The sequence below is a fragment of the Rhamphochromis longiceps genome, linkage group LG8 (genome assembly GCF_057381845.1).
Source record: "Rhamphochromis longiceps isolate RC_006_pf linkage group LG8, R_longiceps_female_GT1.1, whole genome shotgun sequence".
NCBI classification, from domain to species: Eukaryota; Metazoa; Chordata; class Actinopteri; order Cichliformes; family Cichlidae; genus Rhamphochromis; species Rhamphochromis longiceps.
Genome location: NC_140564.1, coordinates 25,007,725 through 25,032,176, shown reverse-complemented (window position 1 = coordinate 25,032,176; position 24,452 = coordinate 25,007,725). Strand labels below are relative to the sequence as shown.

The 24,452-nt window shown below is 39.0% G+C and overlaps 2 protein-coding genes across 4 annotated transcripts in view; one reads left to right on the top strand and one right to left on the bottom strand.

The window, feature by feature from the left end:
* lhpp (phospholysine phosphohistidine inorganic pyrophosphate phosphatase) overlaps nt 1-24,430 on the bottom strand; it is a 39,594-nt gene extending 15,164 nt beyond the window's left edge. Inside the window, exons 1-7 of one of the 2 annotated variants that reach the window (XM_085416680.1) lie at nt 24,369-24,430; nt 24,104-24,223; nt 23,789-23,976; nt 22,027-22,180; nt 21,859-21,922; nt 21,662-21,754; nt 5,633-5,724 (exon numbers count right to left, since the gene is read on the bottom strand). In XM_085416680.1, the coding sequence (XP_085272806.1) occupies nt 5,633-5,724; nt 21,662-21,754; nt 21,859-21,922; nt 22,027-22,180; nt 23,789-23,976; nt 24,104-24,223; nt 24,369-24,415 (758 nt within the window). In that variant the 5' untranslated portion in view covers nt 24,416-24,430. Of the gene's footprint in view, nt 1-5,632; nt 5,725-21,661; nt 21,755-21,858; nt 21,923-22,026; nt 22,181-23,788; nt 23,977-24,103; nt 24,271-24,368 lie in introns of those variants that run through there. The other variant, XM_085416679.1, reaches the window with a different exon arrangement.
* Nucleotides 7,289-10,946, top strand: LOC146663773 (uncharacterized). 2 transcript variants are annotated; one of them, XM_085416681.1, is made up of 5 exons: nt 7,289-9,090; nt 9,197-9,278; nt 9,370-9,432; nt 9,546-9,608; nt 9,725-10,946. In XM_085416681.1, exons 1-5 carry the CDS (start codon nt 9,075-9,077, stop codon nt 10,266-10,268), a joined length of 768 nt encoding a protein of 255 aa, XP_085272807.1. In that variant the 5' UTR covers nt 7,289-9,074; the 3' UTR covers nt 10,269-10,946. The 2 variants fall into 2 exon arrangements, 1 of the variants encoding a protein (XP_085272807.1); XR_014913065.1 differs by having other exon boundaries at nt 8,494-9,090; nt 9,185-9,278; nt 9,725-10,936.
* Nucleotides 24,431-24,452: the final 22 nt, after the last annotated feature.

Genomic DNA, 24,452 nt, shown 5'->3' with positions numbered 1-24,452 from the left:
ACTGACCTCCCAGCCCATTGTCCCTTCAGTGGGCTGGTTTCAGTCGTTATGCAAATGTACTGTTTATAAGCTGGGGAAACCTGCAGTCAGCTGAGACTGAAGAAGTCACTTGGATGAGTGACAAAACATTTCTCCCACAAAACGCTACGTCCAGATGAACAGAATCAACTTTTGGAGATATGTCAGCATGTTTGTTTTAGTAAATACAGTAGAGCATTGGCTTGGTGCAAGCCATAAAATTACTGTAGGGACAGTAATCCATGTATGGTAAGCACATGGCCACTAACCCAACCCACCCCCCAACCCCGCTATGCTTCTTTCCTGTTGTGTCCCTCGTTGACGGCCACAGACAGAAAGGGCATGAACCAGGGTGCGGTTTCAGCAAACTATTTCATAGTTTGTATCATCAGGGACTAGTTCCATCTTGAGAGCTTCAATCTGGCTCAGCCTGCTTGTTTCCACACATTCCCATTAGCAGCCAAGCGTTAGCCGCAGAGAGAGTTTCACAGTGTAAACCACTCTGACGATGGTTGCTGCTGTGTGAAAATGTTTGCTGTGTGCTCTTTGCCAGATTCCAACTGGAATCCACTATGGGCTTCCTCTGGCGCCCATTCAAAACACCTATCAAAGCTGTGCCAGTATCCCACTCTTTGCTGCATAGCTTTCTCCCCGGCACAAGCACACACGCCAGCGCTGAGGGTGTATGCACACGCAGCACATGGGGAAACGGCAGTAGCAATTAAACTGGTTTACCACTGCTGCATGCAGAAACAGCATGATGTGAACCTGCTTTTATGAAGCTTCAAAGCTTCCCAGTTCTGCGCTGATGCAGTTCCTTGAAGATAAGAGAACAGAAACAAAGAACACACGATCGGTCACAGGAACAGGCTGCTGTAGATCACTATTGAAAAAGGTAACATACGCTTGAAAGAGGAAAACAAGGGCATCATACTCATAACCTTACTGCTCAGTAACATTTTTTAATTATAAACGCCAAGCTCACAGCTTATTTGTTTTTTTTTGTACTTCCACAAAATAATTACCAAAAAAAACCCCCCAAAAAAACCCCACATTGACCCACCACTCATTCGCTAATATTGCTTTTATAATAAAGTGGCCCTTTATGCTCACTTCCATCATGTTTCATAATTAAAGGTAATCCTTATTATTTTTTATGCAGCTCTTAGGTCGTCACCTGTCGCCATAAAACCCTTTCACCTTCCTTAAAGCTATTTTTCTTTTGATTGGCTGTCCCTCATAAACAAGGATATTAGCCTATGCTGTTCTCAGTTACATACGCAGACCTTTAATTTAACACTATTGTAACAGTGCATACAGATAATAAAGGCTTGATATGGCCACTTTATAGTCATTCAAACCATTATTAAAGAAGCAAAATGGTTGGGACAAACCTGCAGGGAACACTGCAGTTGTGACACTTTACTTCAGGTCGCTGTTTTGGTTTCTAGGCGTAAAGAAAATTCCCCGTTTCAGTTCAGCTTCGCTGCTTGTGTCAATCCTGTTTACTCCCGCGGCAGATAAATGTTTCCTCCCAATACCAAATGGCAGACAAACAAATTGAGTGCCTAGTTGGTGATGAGCGTAACACTTAGCAGCCAAGGACCCAGACACCAGCTCTCTGAAGAAGTGTTGCTTTTGCATAGACTTGCGATTATCAGCTGGCCATAAACATTACTCCAAATGAATGCTAAAGCTGCTTCATGTTAGCTGGCAAGTGTTTCCTAACAAGTTAAAAAGGTGATAATTAGTCAATATCAGGTTTACAGCTTGAATCCATGTGACTATGAAATCCATTAGCTTTAATACCAAATGTTGCATATAATTGGCCCATTTCGCTGGGAAAATGTGTTTTGTTTTTTTTAAGTACAATTATGCATAATTGTCCAATCAATTATTGTTACAATCTGCATTTCAGGCCAACATCAGTCCAAGAGCTTTTTCCTACACACAGCAGAGCTTCATCAGAACAATAATTTAATTTGTGTTTTTAAAATTACACCTGAAACCTAACCAACTACTGATTACTGATTTTCAATAGCATAAACAGCAGTTATGGATAAAGTGTAATATGGATGGTATTCAGTAACCACTGAAATTTCATATACAGCTATAATGTTCTGACTGCCATTAAGCATGTAACTTGAGAAGTGAAAGCCTGAGTGGGGTTTGGAGCAGAGCTCAGTGTCTGTGGATTGTTCCCATGCAGCTGATTAACATCAGCAGTCCGATCTCTATACTCTCAGTGTAATTTCCACCCACTTTTCAGTGGTAGGCCCCTCTTTGCAAACCTGGTCTACATTAAAGAGCAAAGGGTTCTCTGGCTCCCTTGAGGTGCATTAACTTTCACTCGTTATATACAAGAACAAGGGAAATTTGACTGCTAGCAGAACTGCCAATTACAAATGCCCTTATGTTGTGCCTATAGCTCACCAACTAGTCCAGCAAAGTCACGTTGCTAGCTCCACTTTTGAATTTAATCAAAATGAGCCACATATATAAGAAAATACATCTTATTTAACACTAAAGTGAGCACTTAAGTGCACATAAAACCCTCTTATCGTATAGGTTTACTATAACATGTATCCATTAAGTTCTATTTGATACTTTAAAAAACTACAGACTTTAGCTTTTAACACATTAAAGGTCAAAGACACACATATAGCTTCAGAATGAGCGAGGCACAATTTTGGCTCTTCATCCCTGAAGCAGCCAACAAAAACAAAACAAAACCGGCTTGTGAACCAACTTCAAAGGATGTAAAAAACTTTAGAGAGGATTTTTTAAAAGTAGACACTCAAAAAAAAAAAGAAAAGAAAAAAAAAAGCTTAAAGTTGTCCAGAGCTATGAGTATGTCAAGTGAAAAGCATTTTCACACAAGCTGATACGATTTGATTTGTATCTTTTTCCCTTCCTGTCTTGTCACCGAGTCTGGGGTATTTGAATCCGTAATTTCTCCGAGTGTGATGGGAACTGGAGGCCTGCGCAGCATCTGGTTGACTTGGAAACAGCTGTGTTTTCACAGTTATGACTGAGGGTTTATAGCCGCTCAAAGCGAGCCTGGGTTCACCGGGCCCGTTTAGCTAAACAATGTTAAATCTCAAGTCTCCCCCCACTACTCAAATTCCCACTGAAACACTGTTAATGTCAAAGTTACTCCTCTTCCTCTCAGAGAACGTGTAAAGTCAGCAAGTCTGGGCACTCCGAGTTCTGGGTTATTATTAAGTTTCCCATGTTTAATAAACAAAGACAGTTCGCTTTAGGTGTCATAAATGAACAGCCTTTATACTCTGTTCCTAGTTGTGGGCAAAAGAATACACAAATACTGTGAGGCTCTTCTGTTATTACTGTTTCACACCCACATGATGTGCTGTTCAGAGCTGCTATTGCAGCAATACATTCGAAACACATTATGAATGATTAAGAAATCATCTAACAGTTTTGGTTTCCTTTGAGTCATTATATTGCTCTGCTCAGCTCTCCCCAGATAAACCCCTTTGATAATACTAATAGCAATAAATCCACAGCTGATAAACAGCATGTCATGGAACCCAACACTAGTTTCACACATGTTCCTCTGCTAATCTATAACCAGATGCTTTCTCCACAAAACATAGTTAGGCAGTGATATAATTTAATCCCTTTTACCCTGTTTAGTAGAATTGACACTGTTCAGAGTGTCAGCACACTGGAGCTCAACCGAGCTGCTGGGAGTAGACTATGAAGTCACACAAACCAGATGAATTCATGTGCTTACTCCACTGAGACTCTACAGTAGAAAAAGTTCAGCCCACTTGGCTTCTAAGCTAAACATGCAGAGATGTGCAGGTCTGTCTTTCTCTCTCTGAACGAATGACTGCCCAGACAGAGGGCAGCTTTTATAATGAGTGACCATGCTCTTAGCTAAGGATTAATGCTGAGTGATGCTCAAGCAGATTACTCAGCGTTCTCTGGTCACATGACTGCAACCTGCATGCCAGTCTACGTTGGCAGGGCAGGTAATAAAGAAGAGCACTCGTCAGATTGATGCGTGGTTTGCAGGCAATTTAAATATTTCCATATTCATATTCTGTTGCATGCATCTGACAGCTACAGTTGCTAGCTATCCATCTTTACATAAGGGTTACTCACGTTAAGACAAAGGTAAACATTAAAAGCCCACAATTTTGTTTGTAGCAATTATTTTACTTTGGGGAAAACCTGCATAAGCTGCAAGAGTAAGGTAGAAATAAAAAAAAAAAAAAAACGTCATCACTTTTCTCACATATCCTTAAACATGCATATAAAGGGTAAAGCATTTATATTACTTACCAGAACTGCAGACATACTAAAATTATAGTAAACAGTACATATGGCATAATGTAGTTCTATACCAGCATCCTCTCTTACACCCAGAAACTCTTCTCTTTTCTTTAAACTGTAAGTACCACATGGTTCTAAAATAATCAACCATAAATTTCCGTAATTACACCATAAGGAAGGCGTCCCAGTACTCCCCAGATTTGGGACTATAAACCCTTTGGTGACTACGACCTTGCGGGCAACGAGCATCTACATGTGGAGAGAATAAAGCTTTTTCTGGCAGATTCTCAATCAAATAAACAAATCTGAGGATTTAAGAATATGGTGGCTGACTCACAGGAAGCCTGTTCATTACAAAGGAAACATTGCGCCCCAAATCTGGTGTAATGCTGCCCCCTTGTGGACAAACTAAGCAGCTTCTTGCAAGGACATTTTTTTCAAATGCACTCACAGAAACCCTAATAGGTACACTTTGCTAGTACTAGTTGAACCCCATGTTGCTTTGAGAACTGCCTTGATTCGTTGTGGCATAGATACAACAAGGTGCTGGAAACATTGCTCAGAGATTTTTGTGTGTGAATTGTGGCCTTAGGTTCATTTTCTTAGCTTACAAGAGAGGCAGCCAGTGTGGTCAATCAAGGTTTGACGTGTTGTGCGTTCAGAGATGCTCCTCTGTATACCTTCGTTGTAATTGGTGGTTATTGGATTAATGGTTACGGTCTTCCTATCGGCTCCAGCAGTCTCTCCACTGACCTCTGGTTTCAACAAGGTACTTTTTACCCTGCCGCTCACTGGATATTTACTCTTTTTAGGGCCTGTAAACTGCACACTTGGTTGCGTGGGAAAATCCCATTGGATCAGCAGTTTCTGACCAGCCTGTCTCACAACAACATCCACAGCACGATCAAAGTGACTTAAATTGCCTGTCTTCCCCATTCTGATGCTCAAATTCAACCTTAGTAGGCCGTCTTGATCATATCTTCATGCCTAAAATACACTGATTTGCTGCCATGTGATTAAATGAGTAGATATTTGTTAATAACCAGCTTACGTACCATCTGTGAAACAAAAAATTAAATGAAATAAAATGAAATGAAAAGAAGAGTAGCAGCAACATGGCCGATGACAATATTTACTTCTATTATTTTTATCTTTAATAACCATATAATTAAACAGATAAGTAAAACAGACAGTAAGAATATGGATTATTCAGGACAGAACATACTGACTGTAACCGTTAGATAAAACGGTTACCCAACATAGACAAATCACAGTTCACATAGCATATTTGTAGATTTAGGATAACACTGACCTGTACTTGCCAGTCCGCACCTGTACACCTTTCATTCCACAATGTTGGGCCCCACCTACATCATTTAAAAGATCGTCTCCAATCATCAGCACCTGAACGTGAGAAGGGAGAAGAAAGAGAAAACAGCAGTTCCATAATCCGTGCAACTGATGACACAATACTTGACCCTTTGTGGTTAACCAACTGTATCACTTGTTAATACCACTACAGTATGTTTTTGAACATTTGGATACACTACAGATCATTACTGCACCGAGCTGCCAGAAGTTATTCTCTGATGTCCTTGCTTCCTTACTAAGCTTCATTAGCGCTTGGGGAGATCAGTTTCATCCAGGCCTCCATTCTACTCATGTTTCCTTTCAAAACCTGCTTAGTCGTCATCTCAACTGACCAACCTTTTGCACCACTGCCCACTAAAGAAGCCACAAAGGGGGATGAGGACAAAAACAAAGGAGCAACCCATGATGGGCTCTCTACAACACAAGAAAAACAAAAAGGAGACATATTAGAACAAATATAGTGCACTGGGAGAATTAAAACAAAAACGGGGATTAAGAATTCAACCAGCGTCACTAATTTTAGATAAAATACGACTACTTAAACTACTCGCGAGATTAAACAGGAGCAGCTTTTTTCCCCCCTTCAATGCAAGTGTGTCAAGGGCAAAAAGAGGTGGCTACAGACTCCTAAGAGAACCTAGTGCAGATGTGTTTTAAAAACATCCACACCCTAGACCTGCTTTGCATGCTCAGTGAGGTCAAACCATGGAACTACTTTACTTTATTAATGAAGCAGAGGCACAAAGAAAGGAGGGGAAGCTGATGAAAGCGGAGACAGAGCTGGTACAGAGAGTTCCTTGAACACAGGAGGAGTTCAGTATCAATTGACTGGGCCAAACAGGCCGTTGTTCAATGATTCTAAGAAGGCATTTCTTAAAGAAACAAAGAAGAGAATAACAGTGGGTCTGTAAGGGAGCTTTTTAAGTGAGTGACTCGACAAACAAGGAAAAGAGCCTGGGTGAGTAAATGAGTGCTCTGGAGAGGATGGCAAAGTTAGCTGTGAATACATCCATGTATCTGAGAAAGAAGGAAAATTACTAGAGTGAAACTTGTACTGAGATTATTGAAACTTTCGTTAACATTCTTGTGTCTGTGTTGGTGGATGTGTTCCTCTACATGAAAAGGTAACCAAAAAAAAAAAAAGCCTGTAGGAATTATACAATCAAATCAAAAGACCATGTTTATCTGTTATATATTATAATTCCACAAGTATTACAAAACTTGTGTCATAATATGAATTACTTGTTAAAGTGTCTTCTTTTGCATTCTTCTCATACAACATAACACAATGCTTACTCTTACAAATACTTTCAATAATGAAACATATGATATCAGACTTATAAGAAACAAAAGCAGATATAGTGATATAGTTGATTCGATGTGTTGAAATCATATTGTGCAGCTTTTAGTTGTCATTTTAAATATTGATAACATGTTGCTGAAAGCATTGACGCCCATATTTTGGCTGAAAAGACAAAAAAAGACCCATCAGAGAGATAGGAAATCTTTAAGAGTGGCTAAATCAACACTCTGGTACATTCTTAAAATGAATGAAAACACTGGATAGTTCAGCAACAGTAGTAATACGATGGCACCTGTCCAAGATGGCGGCCAACCAAACCGGTTTGACAACCGGTTTGACCGGTTTCGTGCGTGTGCGCATGCGCGTTCAGTAATACGATGGCACTAGTCCAAGATGGCGGCCAACCAAACCGATTTGACCAGTTTCGTGTGTGTGCGCATGCGCGTTCAGGTGTGGAAATACCACAGGGGATCAGAGGGGTTATATGAGTTTGTGTTTTTAACGGGGTTTTAATTTAATCAAACCATAGGGTTTTTAATTAAACTATTTTTATCACTTAGGTGTATCGCAACATTCAGTTATGCATGTGTTCTTAAAAGCAATTCTTTGTTTCTTGTTTCATTCTTGGCGGAGTGGAAGCTGTTTTGGTTCACAGTGCGCCTTAACAAAGAGGGTGTGCTCTAGTCAAAAGTGTTGGTAATAGTGTTTTAATCACACTAATTTTCTAAATCTGACAATGTCTCAGCTTGCAGTGAGGCATGCATTTTATTTTATAAATGGCACAAATGGGAATTTCTTCTGAATGGGTGATGTCAGCATGTTCACAAGCGTTTCATTTAATCAAACCCCTAGTTTTAATTTAACTAGTTTTTACACATCTACTGGGGTTTCTTTCCAGGGTTGATGCGATCATTTTATTTAAAAATCGGGATTTCGGAATGTTGAACTAAGAGTGAGACAAAGCCAGCCAGCTAGTTTTTAACACAGTAAATGTTACAAATAGCATTCAGTCCTTTAGAAAATAAATGCTATAAGCAGCCAGTATCGCTCTTTTCAAACTAATCGTCTTTTAAATACACTCATTTTGTGATTCCGGTGTCACACCTTGCACCGATGCAAGCATTTTATTTAATTAAAAACGGATCAAACGGGCCATTTCTTCTGTAAGGGGTTTCATGGTTTCAGAGTAGTTTTTAACACAACAGATAGTCGCAAATAACATTCAGCAAACGCTACAGTGATACTTCTAAAACGCTGCACACAATGTCGTCTTTTCACCCAAAGCAGCCAGTATAGCTCTTTTCAAACTAATCGTCTTTAAATACACTCATTTTGTTGACAAAGCCAGCCAGCTAGTTTTTAACACAGTAAATGTCACAAATAGCATTCAGTCCTTTAGAAAATAAATGCTATAAGCAACCAGTATCGCTCTTTTCAAACTAATCGTCTTTAAATACACTCATTTTGTGATTCCGGTGTCACACCTTGCACCGATGCAAGCATTTTATTTATTTAAAAACGGATCAAACGGGCCATTTCTTCTGTAAGGGGTTTCATGGTTTCAGAGTAGTTTTTAACACAACAGATAGTCACAAATAACATTCAGCCCTTTAGAAAATAAACGCTACAGTGATACTTCTAAAACCAGTCGCCCAGACCCGCTCCAACTTTTCAACAGCTGGCTAATTGTTTGAATTTGTTCAGGATTGTAAAAGCCCACCGTGGGTATCACTAGTTGAGAGTACCATGCGAACAAGGGCCCAGCCTATTGTTTAAAGTGGCCGGTATTGGCTCTTTTTGTAATTCCTCGACAAGGTAAATGGGGCAGGTGTACCAGTCGGGTGGCGACCCCGCCTATTGTCTGAAGTATCGGCTCCTTTGTAATTCCTTGAGAAGACAAAAGCCCTGAAGGGTCTCATTTAAATTGATTGGAGACATACCTTTTCTTTTTGGAAACACCCACCCTATATAAAAAAAACACGCTCAGAGCCCGAAACCCTGAGCCATTTACGCCTCAAGATTCGCTGCAGAGCACACCATTTTCTTTGCGATCATCAACACTAACATCGTTCTTTATAACATGGCCATCGTAAACGGTAAGTAAAACAAAACCTATTATTGGATTTTTAAAAAGTGTTATGTTAACATATTATAGGATATTCAAACTATTTTTTTTCCCTAAAACAAAAGCTTAATTTTTAGGAGTTCGGGAGAACGGCCCAGGGCCCTTTTCTTTAGAAACGGGCGCTTTTACAGCTGGAACTAGTCCTCTAACAGGCACAAGGTGTGTACAGCATTACTGGATTTTAAAACGTATGTATGTTTTAAACTAGCGATTGTTTTAAATTATGTAATAACGTTTTTGTTTGTTCCAGGGTTAACAAACTGAGCAGGAAAACATTCAGACACCGCGACCACAGAGCCCAACCTTACATCAGGTGTGTATACAACGGGATGTATAGTTGTGTATTATTTTTTCAAAAGAAAAAAAAAATTAAAAAGAGGTTTAAACAATTACAAATGTTCTAAACTGACCGTTTTACACCTACAGAGCCACGCCAGAGAACCGGGTGTGTGGAGAAGCAGGACCATCCCGAATAACGCACACTACAAGGTAAGCATAGGCATATATAAATTAGATAAAAAGAGATAGAGAGGGAGACACGCTTATTCAGTTTGAAATGGGTACATGTATAAAATGTTTTAACACATGTCTATCTATCTTCACAGACTGCAGAACAGCACCCCTCCTCATAATGATCAGGACACCGTACGATTCCAGACGTTTTTGGAATGTTTAAGCAGTATCGACCTCCCAGAACAACAAAAACCTGGAGCTTTGTGCAACAGTGGAGAGTCAGAACAGATCTTCATCAGCGAACCTGCAACACCCCCGAGTGAGTGGCTACCTCGCGATTTCTCTGATGTTTTTGAGTACAGTATATCAGATTTTGATCTAGTTCATATACCCACCACCCCAGAATGTGACAGAAATAGCATTGATTCACACATAGATTTCGAAGAAGGCGGCATAACAGACTCTCAAATATCACCGGCGTATGATGCTTACATGAAGCTTCCAGACGCTCAGCCTGCTGAACAGAGTCATATAGCTTCAATAGCTGATAAATTATGTTTGATTGAAGCTAGACTCAATCAATACCACCAAGAAGCACAGGTACAAAGGCAACAGTTTACCAAATTCATAAACAAAGTGTGTAGTACATTAGACAACATCTGCTATGTTCTATTTAAACCCAGATTCCTTTTATAGTTTGCAGTGAAATTTCTTAAACCATTGTTTAATGGGACAGAAGTACAAGTCACTCTTTACTAACACACTGTAGATAAGTTTATTGCTGAACGACACAGCTAGCAGTCCCACACACTCTTTAGATTTTTGAAGTTTTGTGTGTGATGGTTTTGCCTCTCACACCTTACCCCTTTCTCCCAGTATCACAACAGTATGACTCCCAAAGTACGACTCAGTAAACAAACAAGGACTCTAAACTCAGAACAGAAAGATACAGTTGAAAGATTAGTGATATCTTTTATGATGCGTAATAAACTACACCCTCTTCTTCTCTGTATTTATGTTGTTTGTGTGCGTGCGTGCGTGCGTGCGTGTGTGAATGCCTTAGAAGTCAAAGTATACATTAGCCATACTTACAAAAACATTTTTAATTTCATTTAGAACTGAGATTCTAAGTTGTAAGCAGAAATCGTATGCTCAACCAGGAGTATGTTTCCCCACTTTCACAATGCTGAGGCATCAAATCCATGATCCAACAGATGGTTTGTCACATGTGGGCGAGAAGGGCAAGCCAACCCTTACTTACACAACCTCACACACTATAGATTTTTAAAGCTCTTGTGTACAACGGTTTAGCTAAAGATATAACTTCTACTTTTGATAAAGATCACTCCCTCTGCATATTTCTTAAGAAATGAAGTGTCTTTACTGGGATATTTATTGTCAAAACTATGCGATTTTCCAAATGTGTGTGGAGTAAAATGTTGTGACCAAGAATCATTCAGGATTAACAACACAAACTGTTTTGATAGCAGAAACAGTCTGTCTTATAGTTCCCATACTTTACCGCTAGTTTTACAAACACATTCTTCTTCATATCGGTTTAATTGGTTTTTTATGAAACTGATTTTTAATAGTACAACCAAGGTCTAACTTTTCCTAGCTCCCCAGTATAAATGCAAGAATTTTGCAGACTTTATTGAAACTGTCACAATTTAACACTCAATGCCATAAACAGAGTTGATCCATGTTTCTATGGACAGTGTTTCATACATCAACAGCTCTGAAAATCACTTTTAAAGTAATGTAGAACATGATCTCTCTCACTCTCAGCGTCTCTAAAAAAAACCAGCAAACTGACAATCACCTCTAAACAAGGGGTCAGTTTATAGGCTTTTTGTTTGTTTGTTTGTTTTGTTTTTTTATCAGCCGCAACACCATGTAATGCATGGATGTTAGACTCTTTCACCAGACCATGTTGCTAGCCCAACCACCAGGCTCAGGGTCTCTGAACTCTAACCCTGGCTCTGGCTGCCAAATGTGCCTCTGACCCTCTTGTGCCTGTTCACCACCAGACTAAGTTTGTACTCTCACCTACTAACATTATTTTATTACAGGGCAATATTCAGCTAGGTTACTACTTTGACTTTCTTACTTTGAGCACATTTCCGAGCCCATACATTATCAAACTTTTACTTGAGTATTTCTGACACCAGCTATACTTTTACTTAAGTAAAAAAAAAAAAAAAAAATGCCTGCACTATCGGTGTAAAGCTGTCTTTAATTCTTTAACAGTTCATGCAACAATTATAAATTAAACCTGCACCACAGCTAACTCTTTTTCATAACCAATAACAGGTGTATTTCTTAGATCTACAGAAACAGCCAAAACACTCTGCTTGTATAATGCCATATTCTCTCCCAGCGTACCCTTGTCTCACAACAGGGTGATTCCCAAAGTACGACTCAATAAACAGAGACTCTAAAACCAGAACAGAAAGATAAAATTGGAAGATCAAAGATTAAGGTTTGTGTTTTTATAGCACAAAGTAAACTGTCCCCTTGTCTTCTAGGCCTTGGCGTGCGTACCTTAGAAGTCAGATTATACGTTAGTCATACTTCCAAAAACATTTTGAATTCCATTTATAACTGTGATGTCAAGCTGATATCAGACATCTTGTGCTCACCAGGAGCATGTATCCCCAACTTCAAAACCTTAAGGTGTCAAATTCACAAACCCAACATGGGCTCATTCAACACAGGGGCCAGAAGTGCATGTCACCCTTTACTGACAAACTGTAAATAAGTTCAATACAGGGCAACGCGGCCAACAGCCTTGGAAACGCTTTACATGAAATAAAACTTTTTAGAAAACCCTTTACAAGAATAAATGTGATGATCTGTTTTACCTGAATCAAATGTATTAGTTTGTTTACTTGAAATAAAATTTATTTTTGAAACCCCGTACATGAAGTAAAAAGTATCATGTTGCAAGTTCTGGCTTTAATATTTCCAGCTGATAAGGAGACGTTTTGCATTTCAAACGCTACATATCCTACCCGCCCTTTAAGATCATCCCACTTCAGGATCACGCCCCACCTTCTGTTATTTTAAAACAAGACCGCCGTCTCATTCCTCCAAAACCTTTTTTTTTTTTTAAATCTCAAAACGGCGAGAAGGATGGACTCTGCACCCCTGCGTCACACTGAGGAGGAGGACAGTTCCTCGGACGAGGGCTCATTAGTACCTGACACGCCCGGTTACTATAGCCCCTTGGAGAAGCAGCAGCAGCAAGCCGTCGAGCTTGACGGTCGGGCATCTTCTTTATTTATCGATACCGTGAAAACAGCTGTGTATCACCTAGTCAACCTAGTAATCAACAAGTACCTCACTGACAAATGCAACGGCTGCAAGTTTGACCACCCCAGCCAGAGACAGCATGAGTGTCTGCAAGTGTTGGTGGATGACTTTTACGCTGAAAATTATTACAGCATCAGAAAAAGACTCCTCACCCCTCGCTTCATTCCTTCCATTCAACATCTGCTGATTGCCCGCAACATCAAAATGGACGACGTCAAAGTCCGCATGGTGGCGGAAACTCTCTTGCACGAACTGAAATCGGTAAGGAAAGTCTTTGACGCCATCGCCGAGGCATACCACAATCTGGTGGGGTTGGACGTGGTGAAAATCGGGCAGCTACGGTTGGTCACAGAGTGTTACAAAGGAGGCTGCTAATGTTTTCTCTGAAAGACTGATTCTTTCCAAAAAAACAAAAAACTTATTGTACCGTATCTTTCAAACAGCTACCCTGCTTATTTTTTCAAACATGCATCCAGATTTTTTCTTTCTTAAAACATGTAACCTGCATTTACCACATTTTTAAAAGCATGTATAATTTTTCAAACATGTATCCTACATTTAGTGCATTTTTTAAAACATGTATCCTGATATGGCCACCCTTCCAAGGCCCTGACAAATTACCCGAATCACTATGGGATAAGGATGGCAGCCACTATATGACCAGCTTCTTAAGATAAGAAACGTAAACTTTGTTAACTGTATACCCGAATCTCTTGCTGATGACACCCTTCTGCCTACAGAAAAGAACAATTTGTTAATTATAGACGATGTAATGAACGACGCAGCTGACAATTTAGAAGTACAAAATGTGTTTACAAAGTATGTGCATCATAGAGGAATTTGAGTTGTATATATCTAGTTCAGAATTTGTTTATTCAAGGAAAATCCAGTAGAACCATTTCCTTGAACACTAATTACCTAATATTGTTTAAAAATCCGAGAGATAAATATCAGGTTATGCTTTTAGGTAGGCAAATGTTTCCGGGTAATACTAAATATTTTATAGAAGCGTTTAATGATGCCACATCCACAACATACGGGTATCTTTTAATAGACTATAAAGCTAAGACCCCGGACTATTTAAGACTCAGAACAAATTTACTATCAGACTGTCCGGTTGTTTACATTCCAAAACAAAAATCAGCAAAGAGGTGAAAGGATGTCATCACGCATGCGGAGGAATCTGTCTCTGTTGGAGATGATATACAGGGCTCCTCCTACTCTACGCAGAGTTATTATTAGTAATTCAAATTTAGATTTTATCAATGCATTGTGTGAGATAGCCTTTAATATATTGCATGGTAACATTCCACTGACCAATCAGCAGTACAAACAGCTAAAAAAGAAAAAAACAATAATCAGACTGATTGCAGACAAAAAATAAAAACTTTGAAAAAGAGAAAGACAATCAACCAATCTGGTCACAAAGACACAATCACAGACAATGGATACTTGGACACCCCACATTAAACCAGATGTAACCCAGCCCAGTAGTTTCCAATCATGCAGAGCATGGCTGGTTTAATGTGGGGTGTCCAAGTATCCATTGTCTGTGATTGTGTCTTTGTGACCAGATTGGTTGATTGTCTTTCTCTTTTTCAAAGTTTTTATTTTTTTGTCTGCAATCAGTCTGATTATTGTTTTTTTCTTTTTTAGCTGTTTGTACTGCTGATTGGTCAGTGGAATGTTACCATGCAATATATTAAAGGCTATCTCACACAATGCATTGATAAAATCTAAATTTGAATTACTAATAATAACTCTGCGTAGAGTAGGAGGAGCCCTGTATATCATCTCCAACAGAGACAGATTCCTCCGCATGCGTGATGACATCCTTTCACCTCTTTGCTGATTTTTGTTTTGGAATGTAAACAACCGGACAGTCTGATAGTAAATTTGTTCTGAGTCTTAAATAGTCCGGGGTCTTAGCTTTATAGTCTATTAAAAGATACCCGTATGTTGTGGATGTGGCATCATTAAACGCTTCTATAAAATATTTAGTATTACCCGGAAACATTTGCCTACCTAAAAGCATAACCTGATATTTATCTCTCGGATTTTTAAACAATATTAGGTAATTAGTGTTCAAGGAAATGGTTCTACTGGATTTTCCTTGAATAAACAAATTCTGAACTAGATATATACAACTCAAATTCCTCTATGATGCACATACTTTGTAAACACATTTTGTACTTCTAAATTGTCAGCTGCGTCGTTCATTACATCGTCTATAATTAACAAATTGTTCTTTTCTGTAGGCAGAAGGGTGTCATCAGCAAGAGATTCGGGTATACAGTTAACAAAGTTTACGTTTCTTATCTTAAGAAGCTGGTCATATAGTGGCTGCCATCCTTATCCCATAGTGATTCGGGTAATTTGTCAGGGCCTTGGAAGGGTGGCCATATCAGGATACATGTTTTAAAAAATGCACTAAATGTAGGATACATGTTTGAAAAATTATACATGCTTTTAAAAATGTGGTAAATGCAGGTTACATGTTTTAAGAAAGAAAAAATCTGGATGCATGTTTGAAAAAATAAGCAGGGTAGCTGTTTGAAAGATACGGTACAATAAGTTTTTTGTTTTTTTGGAAAGAATCAGTCTTTCAGAGAAAACATTAGCAGCCTCCTTTGTAACACTCTGTGACCAACCGTAGCTGCCCGATTTTCACCACGTCCAACCCCACCAGATTGTGGTATGCCTCGGCGATGGCGTCAAAGACTTTCCTTACCGATTTCAGTTCGTGCAAGAGAGTTTCCGCCACCATGCGGACTTTGACGTCGTCCATTTTGATGTTGCGGGCAATCAGCAGATGTTGAATGGAAGGAATGAAGCGAGGGGTGAGGAGTCTTTTTCTGATGCTGTAATAATTTTCAGCGTAAAAGTCATCCACCAACACTTGCAGACACTCATGCTGTCTCTGGCTGGGGTGGTCAAACTTGCAGCCGTTGCATTTGTCAGTGAGGTACTTGTTGATTACTAGGTTGACTAGGTGATACACAGCTGTTTTCACGGTATCGATAAATAAAGAAGATGCCCGACCGTCAAGCTCGACGGCTTGCTGCTGCTGCTTCTCCAAGGGGCTATAGTAACCGGGCGTGTCAGGTACTAATGAGCCCTCGTCCGAGGAACTGTCCTCCTCCTCAGTGTGACGCAGGGGTGCAGAGTCCATCCTTCTCGCCGTTTTGAGATTTAAAAAAAAAAAAAAAAAAAAAAGGTTTTGGAGGAATGAGACGGCGGTCTTGTTTTAAAATAACAGAAGGTGGGGCGTGATCCTGAAGTGGGATGATCTTAAAGGGCGGGTAGGATATGTAGCGTTTGAAATGCAAAACGTCTCCTTATCAGCTGGAAATATTAAAGCCAGAACTTGCAACATGATACTTTTTACTTCATGTACGGGGTTTCAAAAATAAATTTTATTTCAAGTAAACAAACTAATACATTTGATTCAGGTAAAACAGATCATCACATTTATTCTTGTAAAGGGTTTTCTAAAAAGTTTTATTTCATGTAAAGCGTTTCCAAGGCTGTTAGCCGCGTTGCCCTGTATTGAACTTATTTACAGTTTGTCAGTAAAGGGTGACATGCACTTCTGGCCCCTGTGTTGAATGAGCCCATGTTGGGTTTGTGAATTTGACACCTTAAGGTTTTGAAGTTGGGGATACATGCTCCTGGTGAGCACAAGATGTCTGATATCAGCTTGACATCACAGTTATAAATGGAATTCAAAATGTTTTTGGAAGTATGACTAACGTATAATCTGACTTCTAAGGTACGCACGCCAAGGCCTAGAAGACAAGGGGACAGTTTACTTTGTGCTATAAAAACACAAACCTTAATCTTTGATCTTCCAATTTTATCTTTCTGTTCTGGTTTTAGAGTCTCTGTTTATTGAGTCGTACTTTGGGAATCACCCTGTTGTGAGACAAGGGTACGCTGGGAGAGAATATGGCATTATACAAGCAGAGTGTTTTGGCTGTTTCTGTAGATCTAAGAAATGCACCTGTTATTGGTTATGAAAAAGAGTTAGCTGTGGTGCAGGTTTAATTTATAATTGTTGCATGAACTGTTAAAGAATTAAAGACAGCTTTACACCGATAGTGCAGGCATTTTTTTTTTTTTTTTACTTAAGTAAAAGTATAGCTGGTGTCAGAAATACTCAAGTAAAAGTTTGATAATGTATGGGCTCGGAAATGTGCTCAAAGTAAGAAAGTCAAAGTAGTAACCTAGCTGAATATTGCCCTGTAATAAAATAATGTTAGTAGGTGAGAGTACAAACTTAGTCTGGTGGTGAACAGGCACAAGAGGGTCAGAGGCACATTTGGCAGCCAGAGCCAGGGTTAGAGTTCAGAGACCCTGAGCCTGGTGGTTGGGCTAGCAACATGGTCTGGTGAAAGAGTCTAACATCCATGCATTACATGGTGTTGCGGCTGATAAAAAACAAAACAAACAAACAAACAAAAAGCCTATAAACTGACCCCTTGTTTAGAGGTGATTGTCAGTTTGCTGGGTTTTTTTAGAGACGCTGAGAGTGAGAGAGATCATGTTCTACATTACTTTAAAAGTGATTTTCAGAGCTGTTGATGTATGAAACACTGTCCATAGAAACATGGATCAACTCTGTTTATGGCATTGAGTGTTAAATTGTGACAGTTTCAATAAAGTCTGCAAAATTCTTGCATTTATACTGGGGAGCTAGGAAAAGTTAGACCTTGGTTGTACTATTAAAAATCAGTTTCATAAAAAACCAATTAAACCGATATGAAGAAGAATGTGTTTGTAAAACTAGCGGTAAAGTATGGGAACTATAAGACAGACTGTTTCTGCTATCAAAACAGTTTGTGTTGTTAATCCTGAATGATTCTTGGTCACAACATTTTACTCCACACACATTTGGAAAATCGCATAGTTTGACAATAAATATCCCAGTAAAGACACTTCATTTCTTAAGAAATATGCAGAGGGAGTGATCTTTATCAAAAGTAGAAGTTATATCTTTAGCTAAACCGTTGTACACAAGAGCTTTAAAAATCTATAGTGTGTGAGGTTGTGTAAGTAAGGGTTGGCTTGCCCTTCTCGCCCACATGTGACAAACCATCTGTTGGATCATGGATTTGATGCCTCAGCATTGTGAAAGTGGGGAAACATACTCCTGGTTGAGCATACGATTTCTGCTTACAACTTAGAATCTCAGTTCTAAATGAAATTAAAAATGTTTTTGTAAGTATGGCTAATGTATACTTTGACTTCTAAGGCATTCACACACGCACGCACGCACGCACGCACACAAACAACATAAATACAGAGAAGAAGAGGGTGTAGTTTATTACGCATCATAAAAGATATCACTAATCTTTCAACTGTATCTTTCTGTTCTGAGTTTAGAGTCCTTGTTTGTTTACTGAGTCGTACTTTGGGAGTCATACTGTTGTGATACTGGGAGAAAGGGGTAAGGTGTGAGAGGCAAAACCATCACACACAAAACTTCAAAAATCTAAAGAGTGTGTGGGACTGCTAGCTGTGTCGTTCAGCAATAAACTTATCTACAGTGTGTTAGTAAAGAGTGACTTGTACTTCTGTCCCATTAAACAATGGTTTAAGAAATTTCACTGCAAACTATAAAAGGAATCTGGGTTTAAATAGAACATAGCAGATGTTGTCTAATGTACTACACACTTTGTTTATGAATTTGGTAAACTGTTGCCTTTGTACCTGTGCTTCTTGGTGGTATTGATTGAGTCTAGCTTCAATCAAACATAATTTATCAGCTATTGAAGCTATATGACTCTGTTCAGCAGGCTGAGCGTCTGGAAGCTTCATGTAAGCATCATACGCTGGTGATATTTGAGAGTCTGTTATGCCGCCTTCTTCGAAATCTATGTGTGAATCAATGCTATTTCTGTCACATTCTGGGGTGGTGGGTATATGAACTAGATCAAAATCTGATATACTGTACTCAAAAACATCAGAGAAATCGCGAGGTAGCCACTCACTCGGGGGTGTTGCAGGTTCGCTGATGAAGATCTGTTCTGACTCTCCACTGTTGCACAAAGCTCCAGGTTTTTGTTGTTCTGGGAGGTCGATACTGCTTAAACATTCCAAAAACGTCTGGAATCGTACGGTGTCCTGATCATTATGAGGAGGGGTGCTGTTCTGCAGTCTGTGAAGATAGATAGACATGTGTTAAAACATTTTATACATGTACCCATTTCAAACTGAATAAGCGTGTCTCCCTCTCTATCTCTTTTTATCTAATTTATATATGCCTATGCTTACCTTGTAGTGTGCGTTATTCGGGATGGTCCTGCTTCTCCACACACCCGGTTCTCTGGCGTGGCTCTGTAGGTGTAAAACGGTCAGTTTAGAACATTTGTAATTGTTTAAACCTCTTTTTAATTTTTTTTTCTTTTGAAAAAAATAATACACAACTATACATCCCGTTGTATACACACCTGATGTAAGGTTGGGCTCTGTGGTCGCGGTGTCTGAATGTTTTCCTGCTCAGTTTGTTAACCCTGGAACAAACAAAAACGTTATTACATAATTTAAAACAATCGCTAGTTTAAAACATACATACGTTTTAAAATCCAGTAATGCTGTACACACCTTGTGCCTGTTAGAGGACTAGTTCCAGCTGTAAAAGCGCCCGTTTCTAAAGAAAAGGGCCCTGGGCCGTTCTCCCGAACTCCTAAAAATTAAGCTTTTGTTTTAGGGAAAAAAAATAGTTTGAATATCCTATAATATGTTAACATAACACTTTTTAAAAATCCAATAATAGGTTTTGTTTTACTTACCGTTTACGATGGCCATGTTATAAAGAACGATGTTAGTGTTGATGATCGCAAAGAAAATGGTGTGCTCTGCAGCGAATCTTGAGGCGTAAATGGCTCAGGGTTTCGGGCTCTGAGCGTGTTTTTTTTATATAGGGTGGGTGTTTCCAAAAAGAAAAGGTATGTCTCCAATCAATTTAAATGAGACCCTTCAGGGCTTTTGTCTTCTCAAGGAATTACAAAGGAGCCGATACTTCAGACAATAGGCGGGGTCGCCACCCGACTGGTACACCTGCCCCATTTACCTTGTCGAGGAATTACAAAAAGAGCCAATACCGGCCACTTTAAACAATAGGCTGGGCCCTTGTTCGCATGGTACTCTCAACTAGTGATACCCACGGTGGGCTTTTACAATCCTGAACAAATTCAAACAATTAGCCAGCTGTTGAAAAGTTGGAGCGGGTCTGGGCGACTGGTTTTAGAAGTATCACTGTAGCGTTTATTTTCTAAAGGGCTGAATGTTATTTGTGACATTTACTGTGTTAAAAACTAGCTGGCTGGCTTTGTCAACAAAATGAGTGTATTTAAAGACGATTAGTTTGAAAAGAGCTATACTGGCTGCTTTGGGTGAAAAGACGACATTGTGTGCAGCGTTTTAGAAGTATCACTGTAGCGTTTGCTGAATGTTATTTGCGACTATCTGTTGTGTTAAAAACTACTCTGAAACCATGAAACCCCTTACAGAAGAAATGGCCCGTTTGATCCGTTTTTAATTAAATAAAATGCTTGCATCGGTGCAAGGTGTTGACACCGGAATCACAAAATGAGTGTATTTAAAAGAAGATTAGTTTGAAAAGAGCGATACTGGTTGCTTATAGCATTTATTTTCTAAAGGACTGAATGCTATTTGTGACATTTACTGTGTTAAAAACTAGCTGGCTGGCTTTGTCTCACTCTTAGTTCAACATTCCGAAATCCCGATTTTTAAATAAAATGATCGCATCAACCCTGGAAAGAAACCCCAGTAGATGTGTAAAAACTAGTTAAATTAAAACTAGGGGTTTGATTAAATGAAACGCTTGTGAACATGCTGACATCACCCATTCAGAAGAAATTCCCATTTGTGCCATTTATAAAATAAAATGCATGCCTCACTGCAAGCTGAGACATTGTCAGATTTAGAAAATTAGTGTGATTAAAACACTATTACCAACACTTTTGACTAGAGCACACCCTCTTTGTTAAGGCGCACTGTGAACCAAAACAGCTTCCACTCCGCCAAGAATGAAACAAGAAACAAAGAATTGCTTTTAAGAACACATGCATAACTGAATGTTGCGATACACCTAAGTGATAAAAATAGTTTAATTAAAAACCCTATGGTTTGATTAAATTAAAACCCCGTTAAAAACACATAAACTCATATAACCCCTCTGATCCCCTGTGGTATTTCCACACCTGAACGCGCATGCGCGCACACACACGAAACTGGTCAAATCGGTTTGGTTGGCCGCCATCTTGGACTAGTGCCATCGTATTACTGAACGCGCATGCGCACACGCACGAAACCGGTCAAACCGGTTGTCAAACCGGTTTGGTTGGCCGCCATCTTGGACAGGTGCCATCGTATTACTACTAGCAACACCAAGAGGCCTGAAAGACTGTAGAAAACAACTAAATTACAGGATGACAGGATTATTATTTTTAAAAAAGAAAATAAAAAAATTAAAGCTGAAAGTTTGTAAAGTTAGCTATATGTGACTAAAGTGCAATCTATTGTGGTAGACTACAGATGCAAAACTAGAAAGAAAACACTGTGTCATTGGTTCAGAATTTGTTGGAAAAACTGGAACAAGAGCGTCAGAGCACAGAGGAACAAGCTCAACAAAGCAAACCTGCAAAACAAGAACTAAAGGCAGCTGGTCTTTATTGCACAACTGACAGTAAACTTTTCCATCCTAACTTGTGCTCTGTGCACATGCAGGGCCATGTATTGCTGCATACCTCATGTGGTTTAAGGCCCATATCACTGAGAACACTCCGGAAGAATGTCGGGGAAGGTTTTCCAATTACTTCTGCCTTTAAATCACAGGCATACTAAAAAGAACAAAAACACAAAAAAGCCAACATTAAAAATAACTTATTTATTTCCACTGAACTCTAAAAAAAAATATATCAAAATATCGGTGCACCTATTTTACCTCCAGAGCTTTCATGTAAACACCAACATCTAATTTTAAACCGTCCGTCTCCTTGTAGTATCGCCTATGAAGAAAGATTAACATCAATAAATACATTTCATTATATAATGATGCGTTACTTGGAATAAGCAATAGAGTAATGTCGGTTGGCTACTAATATTTAATTACCCCTGGCCCAGGGAGAAAAGCACCGGCTTTTCCAGGCCTATGAGGACCCTGAAAGCCTCGTTCAAGTTCTGATAGGAAAACTTTTCAGCTGCATCTCCTACAATCACACAGTTTGGGTTGGTTTTGTCAACACCGTCAAACTCCGGGAGAAGTCCTGCAGAGAAGGAGCAAAGTCAGTTATAAATGGGTTATTGCATCTAAAATAGGGCTGAACGATTATGGAAAATAATCTAATTGCGATTTTTTGCCCCAATATTGCGATTGCGATGCGATATGCGATTATTTTTTAAGGTCTTTGTCTTCTGTATTATTAAACAAAGACAAGCAATACATCATATAGTATGGCCAATACTATATTACATTAATTTTAAACTGTTCTTTCCTGGAAGACAGACCTCTGTTATGATGACATGAGGTGATGCATGAATTGATGACTGACATTTTTATTTAACTTCTTCAATCACAACAGTATATTTGAACATACACAATAGTTTATTTTTAGCTTACAAACATCTGAGCATAAAGTGCTGACAAGGAACCCTGGTGTAAACATTAAAATGAAAGTCAGTACAATGTGCAGATTGCAGAAATATACATAAACAAAATCAGTGGCTTTACCACACTCAGTTTTTCGACATCTGTGAACTACTAGACAGTCATTCAATTAAAAAATAATATTAAATAAATAAAACTAATAAATAAAAAATACACACATCTTACTGATCTCTGCAGTCAGTAACATTACACATAAAGTGCAAACATAATAGCAATTGTATAAACACACACACAAACACGCCTTTAAAATTTAAAGGCGTGAAATTGGACGGTCTAGTTCTGATTAGCGTCACCGCTGTCTCGGTGGAGTTTAATAAACTCGGCCGTCTGCTTCTTGCTATCTAAAATATAACCAGACACTGGTGTAAATTCTCGACTGTCTCATACTTCTGTTTAATAAGTTTTCTGTTTGACGTTTAGTCAGCTGTGTGAAAACCAAGGAGGAACCCACCCGGGGGATTAATAAAGTTTTATTTTATCTAATCTAATAACTTTAATCTCAGCCAAACCGATTTACTCACGAACAAACAAAACACTGAAAAGAGCCCAACAATAACATTTTTAGGTTGTCTAAGTGACTTATATATTACGTTTAACCCGAGCAGCGAAACTCCGCGGTGATCTGAAAATGGGAGTTGTGCCGTTCTCGGCCGCATCAGTAACCCTCGAGCTCCCGAGCAAATGCGATATATCGTTCAGCCCTAATCTAAAATCATTAAATTATTAGATAATTTTCAGCTCAACCCGCTTTGATTAGTCTGAATATTTTATGATTTAAAATTTGGGCACGATGGACATAATGATTATTGTGAAATTTTAGTTTCATACATCAAATATAATTTATATACTGTATATGGATTCATGCCAGGTATTTGTAAGAATAAGTAATGTCTTATGCTGCAAAAGGGGAGACTTTACCAAGTAAATCATATTATAAGACACATAAGTCTTGTTTTACTTATGAGACAATTTAAGTTCCATTCAATAGCCAAGTTAGACGTGGTCCAGCAGAACACTCAAGATGACTTGAGATTAAATGAGTCAGTTTATAATTTAACACCAGAATGTAACAGAAAAAAACCCTTTATGTACTCCTCACATATATTATACCAGGGCTTTTAATGTGCATTTATTCCAAGTGCACTCTTAGAACACAATCAACTAAAAAGTGGTCTGAAAACTTTAGATGCTCAAATATGAATCTTACCATCATGCACCAGCAAGTGAGGACGTAAACCTCTTTCTTTGAGAACAGCTATGGCTGCAGGCGCAGGAGGGAAGACTTCAGATACAGAGATGTCAAAGTCCAATCTTCGAAGCTTGGCTACAAACTTCTCTCTGGTGGCCTGGGTCTCATTGGTGCAGAATCGCAGCTGCAGGTCGGATTCCTTGAGCCTTTCAATAGGTCAGGAGGGCAAAGCAGGTGGTCACATACATCATTAAGTCTGAGTGACGGACTTTGACAGCTATTCAAACTGAAGACGTAAAGCTAATCAAATTTCTACGTAAAATTTTCACTCACTTTTTCACAGCTTCGATCGAGCCAGGAATTGCAACTCCGTCGCCCTCCCCGCTGTCATATAAAACTCCACACAGGTCCAAAATGACACCTTTTAAACTCTTAGCACAGCCCGGCCAGCCACTGTCCGCCATGCCGAAGTGATTAGTACGCATGCGTGTAATATAAAGCGGCATGTGGCAAAGCACGTGTGAAGTTTAATGTGTTTATCGAAAACATACAAAACAGTATTTTTTAAATGTACATCTTTAAGTATAATTAGACTCACCATTGGATCCCAGACGAAGTGCTTTCAATAAATTCTGGACGGAACATTAAAAATAAACTTAGAAATTAATTTCAAAGAAGTAAT

What these genes read in the sequence shown, in the direction of transcription:
- LOC146663773 (XM_085416681.1), top strand. An exon ending in AGTCCTCTAACAGGCACAAG is followed by an intron (nt 9,279 to 9,369) that starts GTGTGTACAGCA and finishes TGTTTGTTCCAG; the next exon opens with GGTTAACAAACTGAGCAGGA. An exon ending in AGAGCCCAACCTTACATCAG is followed by an intron (nt 9,433 to 9,545) that starts GTGTGTATACAA and finishes TTACACCTACAG; the next exon opens with AGCCACGCCAGAGAACCGGG.